Source organism: Lissotriton helveticus, chromosome 5_1 (genome assembly GCF_964261635.1).
Source record: "Lissotriton helveticus chromosome 5_1, aLisHel1.1, whole genome shotgun sequence".
Taxonomy (NCBI): Eukaryota; Metazoa; Chordata; class Amphibia; order Caudata; family Salamandridae; genus Lissotriton; species Lissotriton helveticus.
This window is the reverse complement of record NC_136065.1, coordinates 365167119-365182394: the sequence shown is the minus strand read 5'-3', so window position 1 is coordinate 365182394 and position 15276 is coordinate 365167119. Positions and strand designations below refer to the sequence as shown.

General features: G+C 51.6%; 1 protein-coding gene across 1 annotated transcript in view; it reads right to left on the bottom strand.

Annotated features, from left to right (window-relative positions):
* AKR7A3 (aldo-keto reductase family 7 member A3) overlaps positions 1 to 15276 on the bottom strand; it is a 310621-nt gene that overhangs the window by 51152 nt on the left and 244193 nt on the right. Inside the window, exon 6 of the mRNA XM_078642494.1 lies at positions 5680 to 5809. Coding sequence (XP_078498620.1) covers positions 5680 to 5809 — 130 coding nt within the window. The remainder of the gene's footprint in view (positions 1 to 5679; positions 5810 to 15276) is intronic.

The following is a 15276-nucleotide window of genomic DNA, read 5'->3' as shown; positions in this document are numbered from 1 at the left end:
GCGCGAAGCGCTGTCGCCAGCGAGATCTATTGTCACTGACTTGCCTCTCATGGGAGACAGGAGATGGGCACGCGCAGGACGGACTGGAAATGTGAATGCGCGCATGAACACGCACGTACAGTCACGCAATGTGCACATCTCCTGTCCCCCTTCCGTCCTCGCAAGCCATGCAATCTGCTGCATGCCTCCAGTTCAACCCCACTCACCGGTGGACTCTGCGCTGCTCCGCTGTTGGCTTCTCATGTCTCCTGACAGACTTCTCTCTGCTGGCTGGGCTCCTTCACGCCAGCTGCAACACGCAGGACTCCCTCAGCTCACGGGAGCCCCGGACACTTCTTGCCGCGCGCTCTATGCCCCGCCCATGTCTCAGGAAAGGGTGCCAGAACGCATGCTCAGCTCGGGATGTCGCCAGCGCATGGCGTGCTTTCGCTTTTTCTCCCAAGGCGTTTCAGCACACGCCCCTTGTCTTTTGCTGTTCACAACAATTATGGTATACATAATTCAGCTTGCCTTGTGTGGCTTTATTTATCATGTTCTCTCCTCTTGGGGTGTGGGGGGCGCATGGCTCTCTGCCCCACTCCTCCAGATACCGGGGGAACTCTTGTTGCGCCTCTTCTGGCCCGCGCCCAGGCCCTGCAGGGTGTCTGAGCCTCGGCTGCCCTGTCAGTACAGTGGGCGGGGCCTCGCAGGCTGACGTCACTGGTCGGCCTCCGCACTGGAGCGAGCGGCGTTGTTGTTCAGTGTGGAGCCGGAGGAGAGACGCAGCCTCGGCAGCCAGATGCCGGCGGCGGACCCTGGGTGCGGAAAAGACACAACACTGGGCAGACCCAGACATTTTGTGCTATTTGGGGGTTAACTGAGAGCCGTGGTGGCATCTAGAGAGTCCTGATGATTCGGTGGTGGTGACCGGGAGGTAAGAGCCGGGCTGTGTCCAGCTCAATGTCCTGTCATCTAAATGTGCAGTGAAAGGCGGTGGCCCCCTCGTGCTACGTATGTAATTGATGGGGCATGGTTTACTGTTGTTTTCAGTAATCCCCTACGCTCCCAATCTAGCATAGGAAAGGGCAGTGCAGGAACAGCCTCTATGCACACACACGCCTACAGGCTAAGCACTATAAGAGATAAGCACAGCTGAATGCACCTGCCTACATATGACTGGAAACCCCACTGTTGTCTGATTCCTAAGGAGATGTCATGTGAACCTGCTCCGAGCCCTGCTATTTCACTATCCTTTACGTTTAACCGAGTGCTGTTTACGTCATGACGCTGCTAGTCATCAGACCTTCGTATAATTATCTTAGCTTTTTAGGACCCGTATGATCAGCTCCCCATGTGCACGTTTCTCTCCGACTGACAGCCCTGGTGGCCACTACTCCCTGCTGAAGCTGTCACACCCTGCTGAGAGTGCTGATGACTGGTTAGGGAGCCTGTTATCCCTCCCAACAGATGCTGCCCTGCCCATGGCTCAGTGACTCGCCTCTCTCTGCAGATCGTTTCTTGGTTACAGGACGCATTATTAGCACCTTTCTGCCTCTTCTTCACAGAGACAGTTTGTTTTGGGAATCAGAAATTAAACTCCAGATGCAGAGTCCAGTCTGCAGATGATCAAGCTGGTCGTCTTGCACAGTATTTCTTTCCTGCTGCATCAGTGCCATAGTGACATGCACATCTTGGCAGATACGCAAAATAGCTGCAGCCCTTGTGGTGCAAAAGAAATACAATCTAGCCCTGGCCCCTTTTGCCTTCTTATGAGTTGATTTGATTGGGTGATGACTGTAGTTCCACATTGGATTTGGGGTATTTTAGGGACTTGCGTCCAAAATTTGCAGTGGACAACATTATTGCATGTTGCACCAGATCTACAGCTGCACCACACGCCCTGGCGCCCCTCTTGTTAAACAGGCCCCAGTGAGGAGCTCATTCTACACGGTCTCCTGCCAAAAAAGGCCATGGATACTTGCTCTTCCAGCACCTATTTTCTTGTGACATATAGCCCCAGTCACCTGTTTTTTTTGTTCATTGTTCTGATGGCGTGCTCGGACAACGGACTGCTGCACATGCCTCTGCTTGAGTCCTCCTGCACATGTAGCTGGTATTCTGTGATTCCTGCACATGGCCATAATAACTTGCCAGCCAAACGCATAACATTGTGTTACTCCGGCCTTGTTGATTTGTTTTTAGGTCTCACCTGGCGACCGCAATGCAATAGGACTCACATTTACGCGAGTTTGAGATATTGGCATAGTAAATGACAATGCCTTTTATTTATGTTTTGGTTTTTAAAACATAAATAAAAGGCATTGTCATTTACAATGCCAATAGCTTAAACTCTTGCAAATGCGAGACCTATTGCATTGCAAATGCTTGTTTATTGAAGAATTTGCTTTCTCCAACCACTGGATGGAAGACTGACACTGAATGCAGCTTCATACTCTACAATACAAACCCTTTCTTACCCTACTTACAGTACATCTTTGTGTGGTCCTAATAATGTACATCTACCTCAACCGCAGCCTGCAATGCATCCTTCACACACCATACACTCTGTAGTGTGTTTAGTGTGGTCAATGCTAAACTATATAATTGAAATGAGGCAGCGTGGTGGACAATGATGAATATCATTTTTTCTTGAAGATCACTACTACTCGAAAGAAGACAGCGGCAGTAATTCAAATCTTACAAGACGGGGCCATTTTAATGAAAAACGCATTGACTACTCCTGGCCAGCACAACACACACTGCCTCTAATTGCCTCACACCCATCTAAACCCGTGTTCCTTCAGTTCACTGCTCTCTATCACACGGTGGTGGTTGATGGAGCTCACACTGCTCTTCTGCAATCATGCCTTACTACCATGTTACAGTGTCAGATCAAACACTCACTGCCAACAGTTCTACCATCAAAGGACAAGTTCCCCTTAGTAATTCAGAATCACTTGCTGGGAGCAGTATGCTGCTAGGAAGTAAGTGGAAATGATGAGAGCAAGCAGAGAGGATACGGCTAGTGAGCAGCTGAATGGGGTAGGTGGGTGTTGTGAGGGACTGGATGCAGAGAGGGATAGATGTGGCGGTGGCAGGCAGCTAGGGAGGGCGGTGGCAGGCAGCTAGGGAGGGCGGTGGCAGGCAGCTAGGGAGGGCGGTGGCAGGCAGCTAGGGAGGGCGGTGGCAGGCAGCTAGGGAGGGCGGTGGCAGGCAGCTAGGAAGGGCGGTGGCAGGCAGCTAGGAAGGGCGGTGGCAGGCAGTTAGGGAGGGTGGTGGCAGGCAGCTAGCGAGGGTGGTGGCAGGCAGCTAGCGAGGGTGGTGGCAGGCAGCTAGCGAGGGTGGTGGCAGGCAGCTAGCGAGGGTGGTGGCAGGCAGCTAGCGAGGGTGGTGGCAGGCAGCTAGCGAGGGTGGTGGCAGGCAGCTAGCGAGGGTGGTGGCAGGCAGCTAGGGAGGGTGGTGGCAGGCAGCTAGGGAGGGTGGTGGCAGGCAGCTAGGGAGGGTGGTGGCAGGCAGCTAGGGAGGGTGGTGGCAGGCAGCTAGGGAGGGTGGTGGCAGGCAGCTAGGGAGGGTGGTGGCAGGCAGCTAGGGAGGGTGGTGGCAGGCAGCTAGGGAGGGTGGTGGCAGGCAGCTAGGGAGGGTGGTGGCAGGCAGCTAGGGAGGGTGGTGGCAGGCAGCTAGGGAGGGTGGTGGCAGGCAGCTAGGGAGGGTGGTGGCAGGCAGCTAGGGAAGGTGGTGGCAGGCAGCTAGGGAAGGTGGTGGCAGGCAGCTAGCGAGCGTGGTGGCAGGCAGCTAGCGAGCGTGGTGGCAGGCAGCTAGCAAGCGTGGTGGCAGGCAGCTAGCAAGCGTGGTGGCAGGCAGCTAGCGAGCGTGGTGGCAGGCAGCTAGCGAGCGTGGTGGCAGGCAGCTAGCGAGCGTGGTGGCAGGCAGCTAGCGAGCGTGGTGGCAGGCAGCTAGCGAGCGTGGTGGCAGGCAGCTAGCGAGCGTGGTGGCAGGCAGCTAGGGAGGGTGGTGGCAGGCAGCTAGGGAAGGTGGTGGCAGGCAGCTAGGGAGGGTGGTGGCAGGCAGCTAGGGAGGGTGGTGGCAGGCAGCTAGGGAGGGTGGTGGCAGGCAGCTAGGGAGGGTGGTGGCAGGCAGCTAGGGAGGCCTGTGGCAGGCAGCTAGGGAGGCCTGTGGCAGGCAGCTAGGGAGGCCTGTGGCAGGCAGCTTGGGAGGCCTGTGGCAGGCAGCTAGGGAGGCCTGTGGCAGGCAGCTAGGGAGGCCTGTGGCAGGCAGCTAGGGAGGCCTGTGGCAGGCAGCTAGGGAGGCCTGTGGCAGGCAGCTAGGGAGGCCTGTGGCAGGCAGCTTGGGAGGCCTGTGGCAGGCAGCTTGGGAGGCCTGTGGCAGGCAGCTTGGGAGGCCTGTGGCAGGCAGCTTGGGAGGCCTGTGGCAGGCACCTTGGGAGGCCTGTGGCAGGCAGATTGGGAGGCCTGTGGCAGGCAGATTGGGAGGCCTGTGGCAGGCAGCTTGGGAGGCCTGTGGCAGGCAGCTTGGGAGGCCTGTGGCAGGCAGCTTGGGAGGCCTGTGGCAGGCAGCTTGGGAGGCCTGTGGCAGGCAGCTTGGGAGGCCTGTGGCAGGCAGCTTGGGAGGCCTGTGGCAGGCAGCTAGGGAGGCCTGTGGCAGGCAGCTAGGGAGGCCTGTGGCAGGCAGCTAGGGAGGCCGGTGGCAGGCAGCTAGGGAGGGTGGTGGCAGGCAGCTAGGGAGGGTGGTGGCAGGCAGCTAGGGAGGGTGGTGGCAGGCAGCTAGGGAGGGTGGTGGCAGGCAGCTAGGGAGGGTGGTGGCAGGCAGCTAGGGAGGGTGGTGGCAGGCAGCTAGGGAGGGTGGTGGCAGGCAGCTAGGGAGGGTGGTGGCAGGCAGCTAGGGAGGGTGGTGGCAGGCAGCTAGGGAGGGTGGTGGCAGGCAGCTAGGGAGGGTGGTGGCAGGCAGCTAGGGAGGGTGGTGGCAGGCAGCTAGGGAGGGTGGTGGCAGGCAGCTAGGGAGGGTGGTGGCAGGCAGCTAGGGAGGGTGGTGGCAGGCAGCTAGGGAGGCCCGCGGCAGGCAGCTAGGGAGGCCCGCGGCAGGCAGCTAGGGAGGGTGGTGGCAGGCAGCTAGGGAGGGTGGTGGCAGGCAGCTAGGGAGGGTGGTGGCAGGCAGCTAGGGAGGGTGGTGGCAGGCAGCTAGGGAGGGTGGTGGCAGGCAGCTAGGGAGGGTGGTGGCAGGCAGCTAGGGAGGGTGGTGGCAGGCAGCTAGGGAGGGTGGTGGCAGGCAGCTAGGGAGGGTGGTGGCAGGCAGCTAGGGAGGGTGGTGGCAGGCAGCTAGGGAGGGTGGTGGCAGGCAGCTAGGGAGGGTGGTGGCAGGCAGCTAGGGAGGGTGGTCGCAGGCAGCTTGGGAGGGTGGTTGCAGGTAGTTAGGGAGGGTGGTGGCAGGTAGCTAGGGAGGGTGGTTGCAGGAAGCCTGGGAGGGTGGTTGCAGGAAGCCTGGGAGGGTGGTTGCAGGAAGCCTGGGAGGGTGGTTGCAGGAAGCTAGGGAGGGTGGTTGCAGGAAGCTAGGGAGGGTGTTTACAGGCAGAACTGCTTCTGTGAGAATGAAAGTGGAAAGGTGGCTGCTATGAAAGTGGAAAGGTGGCTGCTTTAGATGCACGACTGCTGGGAGTAAGCTGCTCTGAGTGAATGAGCTCTGTACCTTGAGCTTAGAGTGATGGTATATCCAGCGCAACGCGGAGGCAGTCAGGCTTGGCTTCTTGGCACCATAGGCCACCTCAAGAGCTCTCTCCACTAGCTCAACGCCCCGGAAATACTCCTCCTTCCAGTATCTGCAGACAGAAAAAGAGAGTTAGGCCCACTTGGTCTAATAGTGTTGCTCAACCCAAACTGTTTTTTGTTACAGATAAATACATAAACCATGCTTTTTTTAATAAACTAATCCACCTTATTCTTAAATATTCTGCAGATCAATCATTGTAAAAGTATTCAATACATTGCATAACTTTACCCTTCTCTATTGTTCAACAAGACTCAATTTTTAGTTCCATTTCTTGTGCCCACGAACGACAGATATTGTACTATTCTAAAGTGTCCCGGTCCCTTTGTCTCACTCTTCCCGTCTGCTGGGACAGCTCCTCCATCCTGTCTAGTCTTTAACTCTAAACTTGTCTTTTCCTTCTGAAACTGCCTCTCACAGTGGACCATGTGATTACAGTCTTACAGAGGTTACTACCTAGTCTTATTCTTTACACCCTAAACCTCACCTTTACTCTTTCACCACTCTACTTATCTCCGCAATTTTACCCCTCCCCTCTCTTCTGCTCACTGCAGCGTCAGTGTGTAGTGAGGAGGTCCACGCAGGAAGTAGTAATCAGTAAGATTTATTCAAGCAGGTAACAAGTAGTATAACAGGTAGTTAAGTTCTGAAGGGGAGACCCACCAGGAGCAGCCGGTCTGCTGCTCAGCCCATGCCCAACTGTCACTTCACCTCCCTGTGTTAAAAAAAACAATGTGTATGTACATAAGCGGCGTTCATTTGTGTTCACAGTACCCCTTGGTGTAAACAGAATGGATATCACTAAAACTCTGACTGTGTTGTCCCACTAGCATAGACCCATGCACACACGTACACGACAGCCACTTTAGGCCCCATGGTCTCTCAGTTTGCGGTCGATCGCCAGCGCCCCTTCCTTGACCCTGCAAGCTTCCCCCATGCACCCTGGCTGCCCCCTCTCCCACATGCGCGAGTCATGAGCCCACCCCTCCCGCATGACTCTGTCCCTAAGAATCGTACCTCGCGCCTGACCATCACCTCCTGTCCCTCCATGAATACCCCTCCTTTGATGACCTCTTCCTCTGAGCCTGAATGTCAGCCCTGACCACTGGTCATCCCTTAGCCTGAGGATACAGTTTATTGCCCACTACTTTATGCACTCGTCTCTCTTGGAAGAAGCTACTATTGATCATGGCCACCCCACCCCCTGAGACTCGATCAGGCACACACAATCCAATGGAATCAGCAGAACACTCAGCCGCATGACAGCCCCCTCCTATTGCATGGAGGATAAGGGCCCTACTGTAGCCACGTGGTGGAATACCTCCATACTATACAAAGTGTTGATTGTAATAAAGGATGCCTGTGTGCCACAAACCTGTGTATAAAAGACGAAGCCTCAGAGAAACTTGTTAGAGCACCTCCCGAAGACACTATGCGAGTGTCCCAAAGGACAGGCTCTCCTCATGAGTAATAAACCCTGTTCTTGTTTTCCTACTTCCAGTGCCCGTCTCTTTATTTGGTAGCTATTCAAGATGCAAACGAAGAGTCGCCCTGCACCAGCGGCCTGGGCATCGGGTGCGATATGGGCTGACTTTTCTACAATTGGCGTCCCAAACGCGGGGCCCATCAGCGACATAAGGTCCGGTAAGAGAGGTCCAGACGATGGGGTGAACATCTAAATGATATGAGTATACCTGCCTTGAGAGGGCCCTCGTCCGGCTGCCGATTGAATGAGCTTCACCGATTCCGAACGGACCTCTCTCAAGTGACCTATTGTCCTGACTGGAATCCCACAGGAATGCTGCGGTAAAAACATGGAGAAAGAGAATGATCGGGCGCTGGAAAAAAGGAAGGCGAAGAACTGCCCACATGGTCCGGTCCGGGTAAGGTCGTGACACACGACAAATTGCGAAATTGATTGATTGATTGATTGTTTGAAAATACTAGTATTATCTATTGATTGCTTCTGGGAGATTCTCTATTTGCAAACAAACACAGAAATGCCATACTCTGTTTAGTCTTTGCAGATAGTGAAGGGTAGGCAACGCAAAACTTTAACACGTCGTGCCTATTTTTTTCTCCCCATTGATTGATTGATTGAATCGGGCATTGAATTGTTCGAAGTTGGTTCTCTTAGGAATCTTCTCTGCCTGCAAACGGGGAAGAATAGGAATATTCTCCCTCCCTTTGCAGAGAGTGAAGGGTAGGTAACGCAAACCTTTAACACGTCGTACCTATTTCGTTCCTCATTGATTGATTGATTGATTGACCGAACATTGACTGTTTGGAATTGGTTCTTTTTGGAGGTATTCTCTATTTTGCAAACGAGCACAGAAGTCGCCATACTCTAGTCTTTGCAAGTAGTGAAGGGTAGGTAATGCGGACCTTTGTCCCCCGTTGTAATCTGTCATGCCTATCTACTCCCCACTGGTTGATACGCCAGTTTCACCCGGACCATTTACTAGAGGAAGGTCATCTGGCCCGACCAGAAAGCACCCCTAGTAAAAAGGACATATACAATAATAGCGAAGTGATCACTGTAACCTGTTAACAGAAAACTTTAGCATGAAACCACCTGGAAAGAAAAGAATAGGAAAGCGAAAATCAGTAGGCCACTGATGAACATGAACTTTTTATTAAAAAACAAACAAAGAAATGATAACAATACATAATGATAAAACTTATTAATGCCCTAGAAACAAGAAAACGTTAGAAATAAGAACGGTAAACTGGGGAAAATACAAGTCAGCAGAACATCCGCCCCCATTCTGGAAACTTCCAAAGTGCAACAAGTTTACGGCTACGCCCAGCCGGAAACACATATAGGGCGGGCCCTGCTGCCAACAGTCGGCCAGGAGATCATCACGTAGGGTGTAGCCGGAGGAGAGGCCGAGGCCAGCGGGACCCGGCAAGGGGATTGCCTTGACAACGCCGGAGAGTTGCAGGGGGGGGATTGTCTATGTCCTCGACCCTCCCCTCTCTCTCCCAGTCCGGCCGCGGTGGCACTTGAGAGTTGCAGGTAGTCCCTCCACTCCCTCTCCCGGTCCGGCCACCAACGGCCGGGGGCTGGGGCCAACGGGATCCGGTTGCAGCCGATGAGCCAAGGAACCCGTTTATGGGGCCAGAGCAAGGGGCGTCCGGCCGACATCCACCGGAAGCCCGGCCCAAAGACGGACGAGACTTTTTTTCCTTTTCTCCTTCGTAATGGCAGCGACAACACGCCAGGCGCCACTTCTTTCTTTTTTCTTCCGTAATAGCAGCAACAACACGCCAGGCGCCACTTCTTTCTTGTATAATGGCTGCGACAACCCTGGGGGGGGATGTCTTGCACATGCCACCGACCCCCCCCCCTCGTCCTCATCGCCTGGTCCGGCCATAACAAATGTCAAGCGAGACGCCGTGGGGTGCACTGGGAGGGAGAGACGGTGCGAACAGGCCTCTCCCGCCTCCCCAGGTGGAGGCTTCCCAGCTGCACCCTCAGCGCTCCAGGCGCCCGGAAAAGGGTTCTTCCACTGTGGCGATGCTGCAACACCTCGCCCGACAGGGTGGAGCCCATCCGCTCCTTTGACCCCCGCGATCGCCGGTAGTTGCCGAACTTTCAAAATGGCGATCGACTTGGCAAGAGCGGGCCCAGCACGAAGGAATGGCCCGGTCACCAGTTGACTCCACCACCGTAGTTCTCCACAACCTTGAAGATTCTAGAGGAGCCGCGGGAGTCCCCGACTCCCGCAAATACCCCCGATGGGGAATGACTGCCATGAGTGCCCTCGGAACGACGGTAATGTAGCCGCAGGACGCCGGCGCTCCCATGCTGTCGCCAGCCTCAGGTTGAATGACTAGAATCCTGCAGACCACAGATCGGATCAGTTCCGGCGAAAGCACAGTATGACCCGGTAGAAAAAGATTGTTGCCTCCCTCCCCTTTTGACTGATGGTTCAAACCACCGATCCTTTCTTTTGCCCTTTAACGGAACTTTTGGACTGCCAAGAGAAGCTCTGAGCCAACCACGAGTTAATAGACATTTAGACTATGCCTGGTTCTGCCTGACTGCACCCAAAATGGCGCCGATGCAAATGAAACTCACACTCCTTATTGTACCCCGATTGCTCAGCCTTGATGTCATAGGATATGTATGAAGCTTTTTAAACATATAGATTGATATAGAATGTGTACTGGTTATGAGTTCGGACAATGGATTGATATAGGATGTGTACTGTCAGTTCGGGAAATGAATTGATATGAGATGGGTACGGGTTATATGTTCGAACAAAGAATTGATATTGGATGGGTACTGGTTATGTGTTCAGACGGTAAATTGACATCAGATGGGTATTAATTGAACATTCGGACAATGAATTGTTGTTGAATTTGGCGCATCATGATTATTGAAAGTTCGAAATTTCGATGCTTATGATATTCGCTCACACTAAAGATTCAATATTGCACTTGGTGCACTTTTTATGAAATAAACGACCACCGACTCCACTAAGAGTTTTTCTAATAAAGTATTCCCACATCTACAGTTCTAGCCTGCTCCGTGGCCGGCACACGGAGTTGTAGGCCCATATTTTTGCACTGACATTCTTATTAAAGATTTTTGGAAAAAGCAAACGTAGTTGTCACGTGTGAATTAGTAAGTTTCGAATAAATGACCACTGTTTAAAGATTAAAAAGTATAGTACGCAGAGATACTGCAAAAATGAATGGTACAGTTTTTGTTGTATGTACTTTGCACACTTTTGTACAGCTTAAAGCAACCGCTAAAAGATCCTGGAATTCAGTCTATACTTTATATGCTACCTGTATCAGAAAGATTGTACTAAAATGCCCCTAAGTCGCTCCAAAGGAGTGCCATCTGGCCTCCCTGCATACGATCTGTAATACCACACTTGGGTGACCTATGCTATCCACCGGCTTCCGATAAACCTCTCTCGCACACTAAAAGGTTCATCTGGGCTTAAATGCCGAATTGGCAAGAACTGCGTTCCGGGGAGATAGACCGCGTATGTAGTAAGTAAAAGCCTTTTCGGGTTTATGCGCGCTGTTGTATTCTTAAATGCTGCCCCCGCCCCCTTCTTTTTCCCTCTTTCTGCAGGTCACCGTGGAACATCGATTAGGAATGCAAAGAAGGAAAATGGTGATCTGGCGGACGAAGAAGACGGGAAAAAGGCGTTCGATTATGGTGCCCATGCACTCCGAATAATACCACCAAAAATAACGTGCACACATGATTAATCACTCCACGCTTAACTAAATAAGGAAATGTTTAGGGTATATTTCGAGGTAGGGGTTACACAAGTATCCTCCGCTGAGAGGACTAGGGATATTGCCAATATTTGAAAACCTCCTACCTCCTTTTCCGCATCCTCATAGGCACATAACTAAAAGCTGCCCCATTGCTCTCCAATTGACACCAACTGTTGTCTCAGCCTGGAAACGCACTTGCTAAAAATGACTCGAATAAACCTCCGTGAGCATTAGCCCGACCAGGTTAGTTCACGACCAGTTGCCAAAGGCGTAAGTGTGTACAATCAAAGCCACCAGTAAGAGGCAGCCAACGAATAAAAGATAAGAAAAGGGTAAAAAGAGCTTAGGATGATAAAAGTGCACAGCATACAGAAAAGGGATAATTTTGGCCAATAACTGTTTTATGTTTTGTCTTGGATTTTTTTGTGTATAATACATGTACTGTCTTCCCCGTCTGAGTTTGTATGTACGTGATGTATGGATCTACGTCATCCCTCCGTTTGTGTTTCCGTATTACTTAACCCCTGTTGTTCTATGTTGTGCGCGCACTGAATGGTCCATTACTGTACACGTTTCACTCTCTCTCTCTCTCTTCCACCCTCTTCCTCTCTCCATGCCACACGTGTACTGAATTGGACCACTTAGAGTGCGGGGTCGGGGTGTGTGTGTCTCTCTCTCTCTCTCGCTCTCTCTCCCTCTCCCTCCCTCCCTCCCTCCCTCTCCCTCCCTCTCCCTCCCTCTCCCTCCCTCTCCCTCCCTCTCCCTCCCTCTCCCTCCCTCTCCCTCCCTCTCCCTCCCTCCCTCCCTCACTCTCTAAAAGCCCCCCCTTGTTCCCTCCTCCCTTATGCAAGGACGATGTGCCCCACCGGCACGAACCTAATTGGACTCCACGAACACAAAGGTGTTCAGCAAAATTGACCAAAACCAAAACGATTGTGACTTGCCATATTACTACCTCTCCCTTCTGCAAACAATAGAACCCGAGTTGGTAATGAAGGAAAGGACAAGTAAGACGACGAATGTCCCCTAATCTGGCCTTTTATAAGGGAACTATAACGTCAATGGCCTTCTGTTTCTCAGTTCGTTAGAAATGCGATCCCCAAATGCCCAGATTGCCCCACCCCCTTGCACCTAAGTGCGGATGTCCAGAGGACCCCACTTCTCCCGATCGACCCCAGCTCCCTGTCCAAAAGCACCCACACGCCCCCGATCAAGCCTATGATAACGCCCCTGCTTGCAAGAATTAGCCAACCCCGAAGGGAGATGTGATATTGTCGATACTTGGGTTAAAGGGAAGAACGAGTCTCTCCATAAGGACTCGATTTTTTTTGTAACGTAATACATTGTGAACAAAGGTTCAATTTCTCTTATCATATGTCACGAATGAACGCCAAACAAGTCTATGAATTCAATATGCAATGCCCTTCTACAGACTCCATAAAAAACGACCTCTGACTGTGACCGATGAACCTATCCCCCACCTACTCAGGAATAGGGAAGGAATTGCGTTGTATATCTGTTCTCCCGATCAGTTTTTCTAAAACTTGTTTTTCACCCATTTAAAGATACAATCACCAAAGGAGAGGAGCTGGACGTGACGCACAGCCTGGCCACAGATCATGGAGCAAGTGTGACGACCAAAGGTGGAGCCGCAGAGCAACGAGACGCGGGACGAGGCACAACTTTCAAGTTCAGCTGATGAAGGAATAAGGGGCTGCCTTGAAGCCCTCGACTTGCTGACCCACTCGTGCCTGAAGTTCCCGTCCCTTTTTTGAGTCCGACTGATGGGCCTGCCTGCTCATTGTCCTTTGCTCCCTTGGTCCCTCGGTGTGTTCGAAGATCTGGCCCCACTCCGCCCTCTCCTCCCTCGATTATTCAACAAACTCTTTCATATAAAATTTGACTATGGACTGGGATTTTGTCACGGAAAAAGAAAGACACGCAGGTGCCCAGCATAAGGCACCCCTAAGAAAATGAGTTAGGACACAGGACTGTGATCTAACAGCAGAGGACTGATCGCACCCTGCAACGTGTAAGGACGAATCCGAGCTGGACCTATAGCTCCACCGCCGGTGCTCAACAGCGCCAACAAAAGAAGACGGACTCTGTTAAAGGACATTGCGACAAAGACCCTCCCCCTTTCCAGAACTTTCTATTCGCCCCTTGACTAAATTACTTGTATCAAATTGAATACCTCCCTCAACCATTTTGTATTGCCTTTTAAGAAATGTTTCATCGGTCACTCATGTGGTTAGTTTTCCAAAAACCCCTATAGTACTGACAAGCCAGAAGGTATCAGAGCGTTCTTTCTGTATATGATGTCACTAGAGAGAAAATGTGAACTTGATTTTTATGTGTCGGAACATTTTTTCTTGATTCTACACAGACTAAATATTATGCCGATTTCTAGGCTTGTATAAAGAGCCCAACAGATGTAAATTAACATGTATTGTATTCTGCCTATCACATCGACTGTGTAGAAATTGAACGTGCTTATGTAAAAAGCGGCGACTGTTAAAAATAGCAATGTGTATGTACATAAGCGGCGTTCATTTGTGTTCACAGTACCCCTTGGTGTAAACAGAATGGATATCACTAAAACTCTGACTGTGTTGTCCCACTAGCATAGACCCATGCACACGTACACGACAGCCACTTTAGGCACCATGGTCTCTCAGTTTGCGGTCGATCGCCAGCGCCCCTTCCTTGACCCTGCAAGCTTCCCCCATGCACCCTGGCTGCCCCCTCTCCCACATGCGCGAGTCATGAGCCCACCCCTCCCGCATGACTCTGTCCCTAAGAATCGTACCTCGCGCCTGACCATCACCTCCTGTCCCTCCATGAATACCCCTCCTTTGATGACCTCTTCCTCTGAGCCTGAATGTCAGCCCTGACCACTGGTCATCCCTTAGCCTGAGGATACAGTTTATTGCCCACTACTTTATGCACTCTTCTCTCTTGGAAGAAGCTACTATTGATCATGGCCACCCCACCCCCTGAGACTCGATCAGGCACACACAATCCAATGGAATCAGCAGAACACTCAGCCGCATGACAGCCCCCTCCTATTGCATGGAGGATAAGGGCCCTACTGTAGCCACGTGGTGGAATACCTCCATACTATACAAAGTGTTGATTGTAATAAAGGATGCCTGTGTGCCACAAACCTGTGTATAAAAGACGAAGCCTCAGAGAAACTTGTTAGAGCACCTCCCGAAGACACTATGCGAGTGTCCCAAAGGACAGGCTCTCCTCATGAGTAATAAACCCTGTTCTTGTTTTCCTACTTCCAGTGCCCGTCTCTTTATTTGGTAGCTATTCAAGATGCAAACGAAGAGTCGCCCTGCACCAGCGGCCTGGGCATCGGGTGCGATATGGGCTGACTTTTCTACATCTGTGTCCCAAGATTCCGGGGCTCATCAGACTCCAACCTTCTATTGTGTTCAGAGCACAGGCACTGGCTGAGCAGGTAGTGGAAAATACATTACAATACATATGCAGGATACTACATATCCCTTTTCCTTCCAACAGAAGAACAAATAGCAATATATGATAAAATATAACGAGTGTGAACAAGGGACAGATACCAAGGAAGAAACAACTGAGTGACAGAGAGAACGTCCAGGAAAAGAGCAAACAAAGTAGAGCGAGGAGATATGTGGGAGAAGACAAAGAGGAGAAGGTAAAGTGTAAGAAAGCAAATGGAAAACCCAACCTCTACAACAATGAAAAAGAAAGAAGGAGACAGTGAGACGCAAGAGAGGAAATACGAAATAGAAAGAGACAGACGTACCAAAGACAGCCCGCACACACACCCACTGGCCAGGCAGGCAAGCAAGGAAAGAAGGATAAGGCACGACAGGAGCAGCACAGAAGACATACCCATGCACAAGGAGAAAAGAAGGAAGAGTTTCCTCCAAAACAAGGGAGAACGAGAAGAACACTGCAGAAAGGGAAAGACTGAAGACCAAAGAAGAATAACATCGAAATGTGAAAGGTCCATATTCCAAAGATGAAAAGGAAGAGAACATCAATAGGACATCTGAACTGGAGAAAACAGAGAGGAAGCGAAGAGAAACAAACAGTAGGACTATGCTCCTCACCATTTCCAAATAGACAATTCAATAAAGTATTATTGTAAATTAGCGTATTTAAAACAGCAATAACATCATAGAAAATAACATAGAAAGTAAATAACAGCCAATGGAACTAACCCATGACCGCCCTATACCCGAAGTACAAAGGGTCAGTAGCAATGTGAATGGGACTGTA